This window comes from Sciurus carolinensis, chromosome 13 (genome assembly GCF_902686445.1).
Source record: "Sciurus carolinensis chromosome 13, mSciCar1.2, whole genome shotgun sequence".
In the NCBI taxonomy this organism is placed as follows: Eukaryota; Metazoa; Chordata; class Mammalia; order Rodentia; family Sciuridae; genus Sciurus; species Sciurus carolinensis.
The window spans coordinates 88,265,582-88,281,230 of NC_062225.1; the positions used below are offsets into that span (position 1 = coordinate 88,265,582).

The 15,649-nt window shown below is 53.4% G+C and overlaps 1 protein-coding gene across 4 annotated transcripts in view; it reads right to left on the minus strand.

The window, feature by feature from the left end:
- The window catches only part of Asap2 (ArfGAP with SH3 domain, ankyrin repeat and PH domain 2), a 126,975-nt gene that overhangs the window by 7,299 nt on the left and 104,027 nt on the right, over nucleotides 1–15,649 (minus strand). For 2 of the 4 annotated variants that reach the window (XM_047523496.1, XM_047523495.1), the window contains 8 exons: nucleotides 14,638–14,827; nucleotides 12,673–12,758; nucleotides 10,823–10,938; nucleotides 10,126–10,193; nucleotides 9,582–9,695; nucleotides 7,315–7,567; nucleotides 5,061–5,195; nucleotides 3,179–3,344 (listed from right to left, as the gene is read on the minus strand). In XM_047523496.1, the coding sequence (XP_047379452.1) occupies nucleotides 3,179–3,344; nucleotides 5,061–5,195; nucleotides 7,315–7,567; nucleotides 9,582–9,695; nucleotides 10,126–10,193; nucleotides 10,823–10,938; nucleotides 12,673–12,758; nucleotides 14,638–14,827 (1,128 nt within the window). The remainder of the gene's footprint in view (nucleotides 1–3,178; nucleotides 3,345–5,060; nucleotides 5,196–7,314; nucleotides 7,568–9,581; nucleotides 9,696–10,125; nucleotides 10,194–10,822; nucleotides 10,939–12,672; nucleotides 12,759–14,637; nucleotides 14,828–15,649) is intronic. The other 2 variants (XM_047523497.1, XM_047523498.1) reach the window with 1 other exon arrangement.

Sequence of the window (15,649 nt, forward strand, 5' to 3'; positions counted from 1 at the left end):
AGAACAAAGAACAGAGGGGGAAACACAATTTTGGAAGCTGGAAGTGGAAGCGCGAAGGGTCATCACCTGGCTGGTGCGAGGAGGGTGATCCCAGCCAGCACCAGGAGAGCTGGAAAGCACCTACATGTCCTGCGGGCCGGTGATGTCCAAGGACCTCCGGAAGGGAGACAGCGTGGCACTCACAGAAGGATGTGACAAACTCCGTTGGAGGAGACTGAGTCCTGGACACCCACCCCACCCCGCTTACGGCAGAGGGCAAAGCAGAGGCCCTGGAATGGGACGCCAAGTGCGATTGTTGGAGAATCTCGTAGAAGAGGGACCGAGTACAAGCTTAGCTTTATTTCCTGACTCAACTCCCAGAAAACTGACACCCTTCCAGTAAGAGGCCAGGGAACCTGAGTAGTCCAAGAAAAAAAGGGCCAAATTCCAAGTTCCCCAACAGCCCACCAGACCACTCCTCAGGGAAACCTGTGCAGCCACCCTGTGCACCTGGTGCAGCTGGTTGGGGTTTTGTTTTTGAAGGACTGACGGGGATTGAATCCAGGGATGCTCTACACTGAGCTACATCCCCAGCCATTTTCTTTTTGGCTAAGTTGTCCAGGCTGGTCTTGAACTTGTGATCCTCCTGCCTCAGCCTCCCAATTAGCTGGGATTACAGGTATGTACTACCATGCCCAACTGCCAGTTGTTGTGGTTTTAAAAAAATTTTTTATAGTTGTAGATGGACAGCATGCCTTTATTTTATTTGTTTATTTTTATGTAGTGGTAAGGATTGAACCCAGTGTCTCACACATGCTAGGTAAACACTCTGTCATTGAGCTACAGCCCCAGCCCTGCCAGTTGGTTTTAAATGCCTTGTGTGCAGCAGAAACAGACACAAAGAACTGCTCATAGGAAAAGTATCTGCCAGGCAGAGGCCAAAACGATGTGGAAGAAACACTATGCAGCAAAGCACCAATGAATTCACACTTAACACTCCAAAAACCATCATTAATATTCCCAGTGAGACTGTGATCTCATGAAACAAGAACAGGGTACTATAAAAAAGTTTAACTTGGGAATTATTATATAAGAGCAGAAATGAAAAACCCAATAAAAGAATTGGAATATAAAACATAGAAAGCCTCTCAAAAGTAGATTTTAAGACAAGCCAGCAAACAAAGCAGGAAGGGAAAAAGATGGTGCCAAGAGGGTCAGCTGATCAGGGCAATCCCTTCCCCCACTACTGCACACAGTCAGGCCAGAGGCTGCTCTTCCAGACTGGCCTCTGGGCAGTGGGCCATGTGACTGGCTTTGGTGGTCAGATGCACACAGCTAGTGCGTCATTCCACCTGGTCCTTCAGAATGAACTCTGGGCCCAAGGGGCAAAGAAGGTGGCGGGCTCTGGGTCTACTCTTGGGTCTGGGATACACAGGGAAAAAGTTTAAGTGCCTCAGGGTCCACCCATGAGATTCGGGGGAGCCATCAGAAGTTAGGTTACTTAATGAAAAGAGAGAAGACGATACATTTAGAGGAGAGGTGAGTAGATCTGATGTCTGAAGAATGAGAAAACAGAAAAAAAAAAAAATAGAATTTAAGGCTTTTAAAAAAGAGTGAAATTTCACAGAATTGGAGGGCACAGTGCAGTTCCTAGCTGGAATGGCATCTAATGGAATGCCCATCTACGTAGCAATCTGGTGGTACAGACCCCACACAGGAGCCAGAGAACACGCCTGAGGGGAATCAAGAGAGCTTATCCCGGGAGGGTGGCCCGATGGGAGTGTCCCGTGTGGATGATGGGAGATAGTGACCTGGCAGGGGTCAGAGCCTGTGCCTTCAGGTGGGGTTCCTGGAACAGGACTTCACCCGAGCATGGAAAGGGGACTTCAGCCAAGGGGACGGGTGGAGGCGGAGGTGGGAGGGCTGTTCCATAAAGGGACACCAGTCACCTCCAGAAGTGTGGAACCAGGGTTTTCCTTCAGAACAGGGAACAGCAAGTGCAGAGAAGTAGAAAATCAGAACTGCCCCCAGTCTAGGGAGACGTGGAGTCTGTGGAGATACCTGGTGCCACGCCACAGCCCTCGCCCTCACTGATCTGGCTCTGTCGCTGCTTGACTTAGGGACAGCAATGCCGGCCAGTGTCCGGGGCCAGGTCCCCTGCTATGAGGAAGCCCACAGCACCTGAGAGACTGCGCATGGACAGCCTGGTCCAGCAGACACGGGCATCAGCTGCCAGACCTGGGCAGAGGAGGGCTCCCTGCCAGTCCACCGATGGTCAGCATCCATCTGACCCTGACCATGTGGAGTCTTTTTCAGCTGAGGCCTCACATGCCGTGAAGCAAAGACAAGTTAGTTACTGTGCCAAATAAGTTCCCGACAACGAGAGGAATAACAACGGCGTGTTGCTGCAGTCGGTTCTGGTGTGGTTTGTTATCAGAACAAGCGAAACTGGAGGTATCAGTCCGAACTTGTAGATTTCAAAATAGAAAGGCACAAAAGGCATGTGTGCGCGTACTTCTGCCAGTGCTATGAGAGCGTGCATGGACGTGCGCGTCCGCGTTTCCTGGTTCTGACCGAGACTGGGCCTATCCCAGCAAGGACCCTGTGCCCAGCACCAGGACCTCAGCTTCTCAGCAGCATCCCCATTAAATAGCCACCAACACAACAAACACTTCCTCTGTAAATACCCAGGTTGAGAGAGAGAGATGGGACTCCTCTGCGTAAAGGGTATTATTTGGACGTGTGGCAAACTGGAGAGTAGGACGGGTTGGTGGTTTCCTCAGACCAACGTCCTGATTTTGTTGGCTGTCCCAGGGCAAATGTCCTTATTTGTAAGAAACATGCCTTGCACTGCTGAGGGTCCACCTGTGCAAGATAACCTTTTGAACAGGCAAAAAACAGAACCTAGAGAGCCTCATGTCTTGAGGACTCTACCCCCCTAATCCCAGCATCTATACTAAGTGAAGATCTGAACTTGGTGGATTTAAGGTATACATTTATAAGACATTTTCAGTTAAAAAATTCTTGAATTAATTGTAAGACCCTCAAGAGCTGATGCGTGTCACGTGACCCCTGGCCTCACACGCCTGGGCACCAGCAACAGGGGATTTCCAGTGTTTGCCATTTGGAAGCCCCCCGAATGCAGGACACAGGCGCAGCCAGTGTGAGTGGGCCAGAGGCCAGGCAGGGGCGGCATTACCCAGGAGCAGGCTTCTTTTGAGGCAGGCGGCTAGGAGGCTGCGGTGGCAGGGGCGGGGGCCTGCCCTGTGAAGTCCCAGGCTGGGGAGGCTTGCCCGACTGGTTCAAGGCTTCTAGCATGCTGGGCGTCTTGGCCACAGGAGGGGGTGGCACAGGGGCCAAAGGGTCTGCAGAGAGAGACGGAGAGGAAAGAGGTCAGCTCCAGTTCCACACCCACCTCCTCCCCAGGTGGCTTCAGCCAGGGCTTCTCTTCCCTAGCCAGTCTCCAGGGGACACACCTGCTGCTGTTTCATCCTGCACTTCAGAAAACTATGAAGGGAGCAAGAGGGAGTCCTAGCCAAGCACACCAGGACGCTCCATCGTGATCAGAACTCTTCTGCTGGCCTGCCTTTACTCAGCTAGGCCCAAGTGGGGGAGGCCAGTGCCCTTTCCTGCCCCTGGCTCTGAACAGGCAGCAGGAGGCTGGGTGGGGCCAAGCCCAGGCCTGGCCTCTCTTAGCCTGAGCAGGCCCATCCCCAGAAGGGAAGGAGGCCCCACCCATTTACCGGGCAGCTGAGCAGGGTCAAGTCTGAGGACGGATCATGAAGACCGACTTGGTACAGGGTCCCCAGTCTGTGAGGTGGGCAGGGAGAAGGCTCTAGGATTGTCTGATTTTATAGACCAGAGACTGAGGCTCCAAGAAGCCGAGAGATTCTGCCCAGGGGCCAAGCAGGTGATTTTGGGTCCTCAGCCCCAGCCTTTCTTCCCCCTGTTCTTCTCTGACAAACAGCAAAGCACCAGGTCCTTGTCACGGGTGGTGACCTGCCTCCAGGTGGGAGCTAACACAGGAGGCCCAGGACAAGCCAGCGGGAATGAGGCTGACGACAACTAAAAGGTGGGGTGAGGAAGGTGAAGAGATCCAGGGTGAAGACTTTCTCTCCCTTTCCTCGGTTTCCTTTTCCCATTTTAAAGGAAAAGCAGAGAGGCAGAGTTGCGAAACCCCAGGGGTGTCTGCCGGAGAAGCCGGACAGGGGGCTTCTGGCCCACTGGGAGCCTCTGGCTGTGTTGTCTGGTGGTACTTCAGCAGGCTGATTTTAATTTGAACTTTTTCTTCTTCCTGTGGCACCGGAGATTGAATCCAGGGTGCTCTATCACTGAGCTACAGTCCAGCCCTTTTTATTTATGTATTTATTTATTTATTTAGTTAGTTTTTTTCAGGATCTCACCAAGTCGCCCAGGATGGCCTTGAACTTGGATCCTCCTGCCTTGGCCTCTCAAGTCACTGGGATTACAGGCATGTGCCATGGCACCCTGCTAATCTTAGCTATTTTAAGTTATAAGCAGGTCAGTCTAGGAATACTATCAATGCTCGGGAAGCAGGGAAACCTAGAGATGCTGGGTGCCCCCTGCCGGAGCCCAGGAGAGCAGCAGGCACAGAGGGCAGGGCCCTGGGCTTGCATCACCCACCTGGTGAGACACGCTCAGTTCTGCCCATGAGAGGAAGACCTCTTCCCACTGCCTCTCCCCACAGGCTTTGGGGACTTCCAACCACAAGCTGGTAGTTTAAAAAAACCCATGCCAGGTTATGCTCAAAAATGACTGTCCCCAAATATTGATAATCACCAACTGGCTGATGGAAATGGGGGCTCTGGGATGGTGTGTGAAGGAGGAAAAGCTGCTGGAACGAATGCTTTGTGAGAGGAAAGTGAGTGAGCTATGCTGGGCCTGCTGGGGACAGACAGGACCCGCAGCTGGAGGGGTGGAGGCTGGGAGGACTGAGGCCAGCGCGTGTCTGCCTGCAGGTCTGCAGCCCCTGTGCTGTCTCCCCAGGTGGCTGGAAGGCGCCCCCTGCCTTCCAGATCTATGAGGCCCACTGGCAAGAAGGAAAAAGGAAAAAAACGTACTGGTAGATGTCACTCGCAGAGGGGGCAGCGGTGGGTGGACAGCTGGCGGATCTGACGAAGATCGCTGCCGGCTTACACCGTCCACACCTACAGAGTTTGTCTTCCACAGGGTGTTAGCTGAGGAGGCTGCCTGAACTAAACCCACGCACGCGCGCACACACACACACACGTGCACACACACAGAACAAAAACAGAAACAAAACACTGCGTTATTAATCCTCTCGCTTATAAAATGGTCACTCTGACCCTTCTAGAGTGGCAAACAGACCCTGGAACTTTACTCTCATCTCTGGTATCTGGAAGACAGATGCCAATGTCTGCTAACCAGAGATGGTCTGGGGAACATTCCCAGCTGGCTTTTTCAATCTGATGGGGAAATGCAAAAATTCCTGACTTTATTTCATAAGGATAAATATTATTTGAAGAGGGACATAAATCATCACAATGTCATATTCGGGGACCATGGAACTTCTGCTCATCTCTGCCCTTCCACTGTATTCTGCAGGCTGTGGGAGTCACCCTGTTCCCAGCCCGCACTGGTGGGGCAGGGTACAGGTCAGCCACAGGGGAGGACCCTCTCCTGACTTCCTGCAATACTCTGGCTACAGATTGGCACAGAGGACCCAGCATATTCAGATGGTCCCCAAAGAGGTGGCATTTCCCTGGTCGCTTCGTTCCCCTGCCATCCACTCAAATGCACATTTGTGACCCAGAGTCCCTGGCTGTGTACAGCCCACGGGGAAGGCGGGCCTGGCAGTGAAGCAGCCTGCGTCCTCCCTAGAGGAAGCCTCTGCACCCCTCCTGTGGCTGGGCAGGGTCTGCCACAGCACAAGACGTCCGCTTCCGTCCTGTTATCTGCTGTGTGGGAACTAGATGACTAAATGAGAACAGGGAGAAGCAGGAGAGGAGTGCGATCTACTGCATCTGAAGAAAGAAAGAAGCTGAAGACAAGAGTGGAAGAAACAGAAAGAGAAACCCGAGCCCTGATTCCAGGAAAACCGGAAATGGAGATGAGTTTCCCCTCCTCTTCCACCACTCAACAGGGCAAGAGGAAATCTCTCCTCCCCGTCACAGCCAGCCAGGAAAAGCCTCCAACGGGAATGGAGGTGCCCAAGTCCTTTGGGTCTGAGCCTTTCAGAATAAACGCACCTCTCCAGGAAGTGGGAAGAGGCGAGGGGGGCACTGGTCAGCCGGGAGGGGGACAGGCAGTGGCTGGGCGACTGAGAAGACCACTGCACTCCTTGGTCACAGTTCCTCTCAAGCCCAGCATGGTGCTGTCTGGGAAGCACGGCACACGAGGGCCGAGGGGTGGTGAGAAAGTTGGCTTCTGGGTCTGGGGGCAGGGATGATTTAGTGGCCCATGGCACAGGCTCATCCTCATGATACCCAAGACAGTGGGGCAAGATGGGCGCAGTCGCACTGCCAAGGACATGGGACGTGAGCTGTCTGCTCACCCCTCCAGCCTGGTCTCGTGCTTCCCTCCCTCCAGCTACCAGCCACAGGCTCCACACCAGCGCTAGGGAGGCCCGTGGGCTCTCCAGGCTCAGCAGCCCTCCCTTCTATAGGAAGTCCTCAAAGGCCACAGCCCATGGCTGGCAGCTGCAGTCTCGGGTAAGCTGGTCACTTGGCAGGCCTGCCCTCAACAAGCACAGTGCCAGCTGGTCTTCACTACTCAATAAATTCCTTGAGGGCTTCAGTTGACATATTTGTAAACAAAGAATCTCACCTGTTGAGTACCCTGGCTATGCAGAGACAGAGCACCTGAGGTTAAGTCAAGTGAGCTTTTTACACTGAAAGCGCTGGAGGGGACGATTCTGTATTTTTATAATTAGGCTGGGCATTGTTCCCTGAATTAGTATTTTTTTCTCCTTCATTCCATGAAAATCATGGTGGTAAGAATGGATCACTGGCACTACGGGCTGGTCCTGACACAGGCAGAGGAGAAGTGAGAAAGGAGAGAGAATCGAGGCTAGGAAGGGCAGAGAGCAACCCCTGGCCCGTTCCAGGCCCACCTGGGGCAGCCCCACATCACCCAGACCACCAGGAGCCACGTCTCTGCCCAGAGTAAGAAGTCAGTCAAGATCTCCACCATTTGGTACTGTAAGAATGATGGAATTTCTTTAGGAAGCAAACAGAAAATAACTACAAAATAAGTGCCCAAGTGTCACCTAGTTGGGGGCAGAGCAGATGCAAACTTCCCAGCTCCTCGAACCAAACCCTCTACGTATCTGCAGGGGACCAAGAAGTTTCGTACCTTTGACAACATTTCGAGGTGGAAGTGGGGGGGCACTGGTAGTGGTGGGGACTGCAGGCTGAGACAGGGGTGGGCTGCCACTCAGGATGGCTCCGTAGGTCTCGTTCTGCACAATGCTGGGCATAAACCCTCTCTGCTTGTCCTTGGTGAGGTTGGCAGCATCTCTGGCCAAAGATGTGGCATTAGGCTGAAGCTGGCTGGATCCCAGCTGGTAGAAACTGACGGGCCGGTCCTCCCGCCGGTTGGGACTGGGCTGAGGAGGAATGTCGGACAGAGGTGTGAGATGCAGATGGGGCCTCTGGCTGGTGAGGGCAATGCAGTCGTTAAAAGCACACTTGCCCCACTTCTGCTCGGCCTGGGACTTGCCTGGGGCCTGAGAGCTGCAGGATTTTACAACTTACTCTTGTGTCTTGTAATTGAAACACACAAGCAGACACCCCTGCCCCAAAGCCATGACTTACAAGTTACAATTCTCCATTCTGTGGAGGATTTCAAAGATAAGCTATTTCATCTTACTGGTCAGAGCTAACTCTAACGAGCCCCTCCTGTCTGCAAGGTTTCCCTTCCCAATACACTGCCTTACATTTGAGAACGATGCAGGTGGCTCTGGCCACGCAGCTGCAATCACACCAACAGCACTTGCAGCCGACTGGCCCACACTCACAGGAACAAGGCTGGGGTCCGCCAGCCTTGGCCATGGGCTGCCCTGTTTTTATAAATAAAGTTTTATGAAGACATGGCTGTGTCCCATTGCTTACATACTGTCCGTGCCTGCTTTGGGACCACCCTGGCAAAGCTGAGTAGTTGCAATAAAAACCAATATTTTAGGCCGAGGAGCCTCAAGTACTTACTATCTGGCTCTTTAAGCGTTTGTCCACCCCTTCTCTCCCCAATGCTCTCCTGCAGACTAACGTATCCAGCCATGACTCCCTAACTTAGATGCCACTCATACTTCAAATCAGCCTCAGCGTACTAGCTACGATCTCGAGCAAATACCCTCATCCTCATCTGTTAAATGGGTACAACGTCCACCGTTTCTCTAGCAGTCCCAGGCATGTGGTAGGCGCTCAGCATCAGCCTCTTGCTCCCCTCACAGGACCGTCCACCCACCCCAGGCTTGGGTGAAATGTGGCTCGGTGTGCCGAACTTGGCAGCCAGCGGTTCTTTGCACAGATTCCTACATTCCAACAGAGCTGACGGCTGGGGGACAAAACACCTCACTCTCTCTGCTGATAATAAAGGGAGTGGGTGGCGGAGTCTGGGCCTCAGGATTTCAGGCCCAAGCCTTGCTGCTGCTGTGCTCTCCTGGGCACTGGCTGGCTCCACTGCTGCCCCAGGACAGGGAGGTGATGCACAACCTCCTCTCGGCAGGGGCTTCAAATTTTTTTTTTCTTTTCATTTTTAAAGGCAGGTTAGCATGAAACGTGTCAGTTCTTCTTGATTTGATGCTGTTTTGTATTAACTCAGTGAAGAAATTCCTTATTCTGTATGCTAAGAAATTTCAGTGCGGATGGAACAACAGCATGAGCAAGGGTTTTAGGAAAGCTGTCCAACCCCCTTCCACCTGTGCCAACCATCTCTGCCCATCCAGTAAATCCTCAATACACCTCAGAACATGGAAGTCATAGCCAGCCAAGAGAATGTGCTCAACTAGCGTTTCCTCTCATCTGAACCCTAGCCCTTCCCAGGGCTGCCTGAGCTCGACCCTCGGATGAGATCTGGGTGAAGGCGGCAGCCAACCTGGGCCCAGCCACGTGCCAGGCAGTGTGCGTGGTGAGAACGGAGCTGGACTGTCAGCAAGGGCCCTCCTTCTGGTTCCAAGGCCATCTGAAAATGCGTACTTCACCTTGGCCAAGGCCAGCTCTCTTGAGGTTTCAATGCCTCCATCCCCAAATGGAGGAGCTGGACTCAGGGAGATCTAAGGGCTGTGGACTGATTTCACTTGAAGTTTTTGAGATCAGCCAGGCAAACATGCCCAGGCAGATGAACACAATGACCTGGAACAGAGGAGACCTGGCTCCTCCGCCCGGGACTCCGCACAGCCCCAGGAGCACAGGCACAGAGCTGCCTATGACCGAGTTGGCCACTCTTCCCATTGGAGTGCAGGAGTGGGAGGCAGCGGGGAGTGGCAGAAGGGATAAGCCCAAAACCTACTGGGGGATGCACACAAAGAACAGCTGCATTTTCCCCTCTACAGACAGCCTTCTGCCCTGGCTCCGGACCAGGACCCACTGTGGCTCTGTCCAACAGGTGGCGGCTACACAGACCTGCAGCTTCTCATCCACGTCTTCATCACTCTCGTCCAGGTCTTCATGGAGCAGCCGCCACTCATACTCAACGTGAACGTGACAGTTCAACTTTCCAGATAATGCCTGGGTCAGCTGAGAAGCACAAGTGACAGTCAGTGCTGCTTCCAACACCCTCGGCACAAGGCAGTGTCTGCAGGTATTCAGACAGACAGCAGCCAGGCAGCCAAGGAGGAAGGTGCAGGGAGGTGGCAAGCTCCTTCCAATCCCTGGGCCCAGGTTAACCCCCTTCTGCTGATTCACAGGATGACCTTCACACTCCTCCTGGAAGCACCCGTGAGTTCTTATAAACTGTAAGTACTAGACACAGGCAAGGGATATTTGGAACTTACAGGATCAGCCTGCAGGTATGGACACTACATATGCGAGCAAATCAACCCCCAGGTCGGGCTGATTCTTAGCATGTCCCACCCAGGACACAGGTCCACTCTGTGATGAGTGCCAGGGTGGTACAAGCCCCCCTCACTGTCCCAGAGGTACTCCGCCCACCCGCTGGGGGACTCACCAGCTCCTCGCAATGTTCATGTTTGAGGCGCTTCGCAATGTCCAGTGGTGTCTCTCCTGCCTCGTTTGCTAAAAGCCAAGGGCAAGGAAAGGAGGCGTCATGAGAAGACCCAGCAGGGATCTGCCAGCAGGGGCAGGTCACCAGAGACACCGTGAGGCAGCACTGAACTCACTGGAGCGCAACTCCTGAAACCCAGTTAGCCTGACTTGGTGGCTGACAACCATGAAGAAGGGAACAGTCAGACTGGGCTGCAGCTCAGGGGCAGAGCGCCTGCCTAGCCTGTGTGAGGCACTAGGTTCCATCCTCAGCACCCCATAAAAATAGACAGATAAAATAAAAGCATTCTGTCCTCTGTCCATCCACAACTACAAATTTTTTTTTTTGAATAAAGAATGCAACAGTAGAGAAGCTAAGATTTTAAAAGTAAAAATTTGAGCCAAGAGAGTAAAACTGTTGAAGTACAACTAATCAGAATCAATGTCCAAACGACAAGGCATCAAATAAAGCAGCGTTATCAATCCTGAACCCGGGGCACTGCCGCCTGCGCCACGTGATGGATGGGAGACACCCTGAGTTCGCCTGCCAACGAGAGCTGGTTAAGTTTAAAGGAGAAGCGTGGCTCTGCCCTCTCTGTCCAACAGCTCTCGCGAACTGGGGATGGTTGGACGCCCTACCGGCGAGGGCCGCCGGGTCTCACCGATCTCGATGGAGGCCTTCCCGCGCAGGAGGAGCTTGAGGCACTCAGTGTTATCCGTCAGGCAGCAGTAGTGCAGGGCTGTGCTGCCCTTGCCGGTCTGCTTATCCAGGTTCCCGCTGCCGAGAAGAGGCAGAGGAGAAAGGTTACTGAGGGGTAGGTGGCTCAGCAGGGCACGCAGGGCGCGTGAGCGAGAGGCAGAGGGCCAGCACAGCCCCCGAGCAACTGGACAGAAGACCGTCTACCACTCCAGGTGCCTGTGTGGAGGCGGCGGCCCTGTCCCGGGACATCACAGAGGGAACCCTTGATGGTAGAGGCCAGGCAGGGGCAGTGGTGCTGCTGCTGGGCCTGAGAAGCTGGCAGTGCAGCCCCGAGTGGGCCTGGAACTCCCACCTCTTCCCTCTTCTCCTAAAGTGCCCACCGCTCAGCCTGCCCCACTAGAGGACGGGCCAGATGAGCTGTTCCATCCATCATCCAATGCTCCTGCCAGGGAGAGGAAAAGCCCCTTCTCCAGGCGCGGGTTCCAAGCTCCCAGGACCCTCTGAGTGCAGTTAGGGGCTGCTTCAGAGGAGGCCCTTCTGACAAAAATGAGACCAGCTTATCCAAACAGGTGTGTGTGAGCCACAGATGTGGGACAAGCTGTTCCACACATGGACACCACCATCATGGAGGCGGACAGGGCCTTGTGCCCCTGGACAGACAAGCGGGGCTGGACATGACCTCGGGGGTGGCACCTCTGCTCCCACCAGGAGAAACCAACACTTTCCAGTGTAAGGGAGAGCCCCTTCTCTCTTCTTTCTTTTCTTTTTGTCTTGGGGATGAAGCCCAAGGCCTCGTGCATTCTAGAAAAGTGCTCTACCACTGAGCTACACCCCTAGCCTGAGCCTCCTTTCCTGATCTGTCCTCTACTGCTCTCCTCCCTCCATCCCAGAAGTAAAGAAACCAGGGTTCCCCTTTGTCCCCTGAGATTTCACAGAGGGAGAGGCATCAACTGATCAACATTCTGGAGCCCCTGCTCTGTCGCAGGTGATGGGTTGGTGCTCAGAGGACGGGACATCTAGGGCTGCTCAGGAAAGGCCGTGGGTCTTGGGCTGACCACCCCAAGCTCCTCTACTTTCTAGCCGCTTTCTCACTCCTCTGCCCAGGAATTCTAAGGAAAAGCAGAGGAAACAGAATGCAAGCCATACCACTGCTTTTGCACCGTGGAATTTTCCACTCCACTTGGAGCAATTTTGGTGGCTTTCAGTCAACACCCTTCCAGACACACACCCCTACACCGTGGTCAGGCAGAGGTCTGGAGGTCTGGCCTTCAGCTGCCAGGCAGGTGGCACACAGGAAGCACAAGCACAGAAAAGCACACCGGGGCCTGGGTAAACTGCACCGGCACGTTCCAAAAGGCCATTTCCAGAAAAGTACACAGCCACCTCTCAGCCCAGCCAAAGGCCCACACTCCAGTGCTCTGGTTCAGGATCTCTACCGCCCTCACCTCTCTCCTACTCAGGATGTCCTGTTTGGGACCAGCAGACCCACCCACAGGGCGAGGTGAGGAGCCTACCAGTGCACAGGATGCGGATGGGGCCACACACTGCTGCTCCTGGGCTCCCAGTCCAGCAGCCACACCTCCCTGGGGTCTGAGAGTCCCAGACTCAGGGGCTTGGAGCTTGGATTTCCTTAGCACTGCCATGCAAGGTCCCATACCTGGCATCTCCTGTTCCATGATCGTGCTCAGACCTGAACATGCCAGCGTCTCTGCAGCATAGCGGAAGCAGGGAGCCAGTCGCTGCCGTCCCCAGAAAGCCCAGGGAGCAAAAGCAAAAGCCCCTCCCCACCCCCCACTAGGTTCAGAGACACACCTGTTCTGAACCAGAAAGTCCACGATGTGAAGGGAAGTACGGTCCACGGATCTGACAGCAAGATGGAGGGCTGTCTCATCTGGCTCCTGGAAACCAAACCAAGACATTCCAGAATTACAGCAGCAGCTTTCAATACTGGGTCCAACCAAGTGAAGTCCTGTATATGTCTTCCAAAAGTTTTCATCTTTTCTTTCAAAAACGTCTAAGATATGGAGTGCCCTCTGATTTCCATGGTAAACTCTCTACCATGAGGAACGTGTAATTTGGGGATTACTTAGAGATTGGCCCTATTCTCCCTTACTCCATGGAAAATAAACGAGAAATTCAGGGTTTTCAAGTCCAAGTCCTCTCGATCCTATGTTGACCACTATACCAGCAACACAGGGGTCTTGCTCAAAGCATCCAGGAAGGTCCAGGATCTCTTACACTCTAGTCCCTTTATCTGATCCTGGAGTAAATAGAGCCATGTTTTTAAAGCAGGGTTCAAGTTTTTATTCTGCACAACGGATAACACTAGGTCTGCTAACCCTCCTGTGGTCTTCAATTCATACTAGGGAGTAAAGGACCACTGCTACTTTTTCTAATGGCAGGTTTGGCAGGTGAGAGAGCAGCAGGTAAGGAAACAGCCCCAGAACAGGAGATGTGGGGCAGAGGAAGTCACCACCTGCCCACTTGCCACCTGCCCTGCCTGCTTGGTCCTCTGGCACAACACAGCTAAGTGCTGTGCACTCTCCACCACCTCGGAGTCTGGGTCCTGTCTATAGAGAGGAAGAGAAAGGGGGCACCCCACAGCCTGCAGGTGCCTTGGCTCACATCTAGAGGAGGGTATTGGTCTTCAGGAGAAAGGTGCTCCTGCCCCACATCACAACCCCTACCTGCGGAGTTTGGAGTGGGCCTGAGAGGACATGGCTAAGCCCCCGGATGAGGCTGGGAGTCCCAGGGAACCTGGGGCTGAGATGTACGTCCATGGGGCATTTGTGGAAGACTAGGAGACCCGCCAGCCCCTTAAGTACTGATAGCTTACTGTGGACCCCTGAGGGTTCCCTCAAGTCTGGGGCGTGTTTCCCACCCACCCCCTCAGGGAGGAGAGAGCGCGGGGTGCAGGCTGTAGGGAAGTGCCCCTCCTGCACTCCTCATGCAGCCTTGGGCTCATCCCACTCACAGGAGGCTGCGCAGGCCTCTAGAAGGTGTGTCCCCTTGCCCTTAGGATGGGCTTGCTTTCCAGAGTTGGTACTTCATTTGTGGTTTAAGAATAAACCAACGTACAAAGCTCCAGTTGGGAAGATCATGTTCTGCAGATCTACTGCATAGCACAGTGATTATAGTTCATAATAATAATGCATTGTGTATCTCAAAATAGCTAAGAGGATCTGAGATGTTCTCCCCATGAAAAATATGTAAGGTGAGGGATAGGTTAATAGCTTGACTTAGTCATTCTGCAGTGTGAACGTCTCTCAAAACATCCCACTGTCCGTAAATATACACACAGGTTGAGCATTCCTAATCCCAAAATCATAAATGCTCCAAAATACAAAATTTTTAAAGTGGTGGCCAACATAAAGAGAAAATTCCACAACTGACCTCATGTGATCAGTTGTAGTCAAAACACAGGAACCCTAAAAATACTGAATAAAATCACCTTCAGGCTGTAAGAGGTGTATGTGAAATGTAAATGAACTCTGTGTTTAGGCTTGGGTCCCATCCCCAACACATCTCAGACACAAATATTCCAAAATCTGAAAAAAATCCAAATGCTCCTATAGTTCTAAGCATTTAGGATAAGAGATGTTGAACCTATGTCATTGCTTGCCAATTAAAAAAAGCAGCAGCAGCCACCAATTTCTCCTACAGAAGCAGTGCTGCCACTTCTGGAGAGGCACACGGCAGCGGCAAGTCCAAGAACCCTGCCCGGCGCCCTCCCTTCCCTTCCCTCTGCTTTCTAGCAAGCAGCAGCCACGTGCTCACATGTCCATTGGTCAGCGGGATCTTTTCTGTGAGGTCCACACCGTCAGCATAAGCTTGGAGTAATCCGAGGATGTCTCTGTTCTTAACCGCCTCACTGAGGCTGTGCAGCTTCGCAGCGCTGTCTGTGTGCTTCTTCCTGGCGTACTTCCTCTCCAGGTACTTGGCGGTGATGTAGTCCTTCCTGGCATTCCTGAAAGCAGACACCCCTGCCAGGTGAGCCTTGGCACCCCCAGCACACTGCCCAGTATGCTACTGGCCCACTGTGGGGATGACACAATGACACAGTGACTCGAGGGAGACGGTCTCACTGGATCCCCCCAGCCAGGAGGCTGGGTGTCCACCAGGTGGCTTCCTCAGGCAGACCCGATTCATGCATGGAGGCCACTGAGCAGTCTGTGACACTCAGGACCCACCTAGTACCCAGCTTGCTGGAACGTCAGGCTGGGCACCCCTTCAATGACTGGATTCCACAGTCTCTGTGACAGGACTATGGCCAGGTTCCACCTCTTTCAGGAGCACCAGGGACGGTCCTGGCTTGAGCCAGGAGGTGGGAGGAGAGGTAGCCCAGACTCCCTCAGCTTACTTATTTAATAGACCATTATGTCTGCACAGGGCTCTGGTCCCCCAAAGGTGGTTCTGACCCAAAGGCAGCACCTGTGCACCCACACCACGGCTCCTCAGTTCCACAGGCAAGTCTATGCTCCAGAGTCACGGCCCCTCCCTGTGCATTTCAAGGCTGAGGCCTGCGGAGAACAGCAGTTAACAGAACATCCACCTGGCACGCGGCAGGGGCTTTCCTGGCACTTCCACAGGACACGGGAACAGCTCTGGCCTCTGTTCGCAGAGGTACTTTCTGGCCCCTCGTGGCCCAGTTAGGCTTGCTCTATGCCTGGGAAATCCATCTGGGGATTCGTAGGCCACGGGAGGGTGTCTTTGGTTTCCCCTTCAACAGACTTATATGCAGATGGTGTGTTGTTCTTAGATGAAGCTAGAAATAGCACATTCTTTTTCA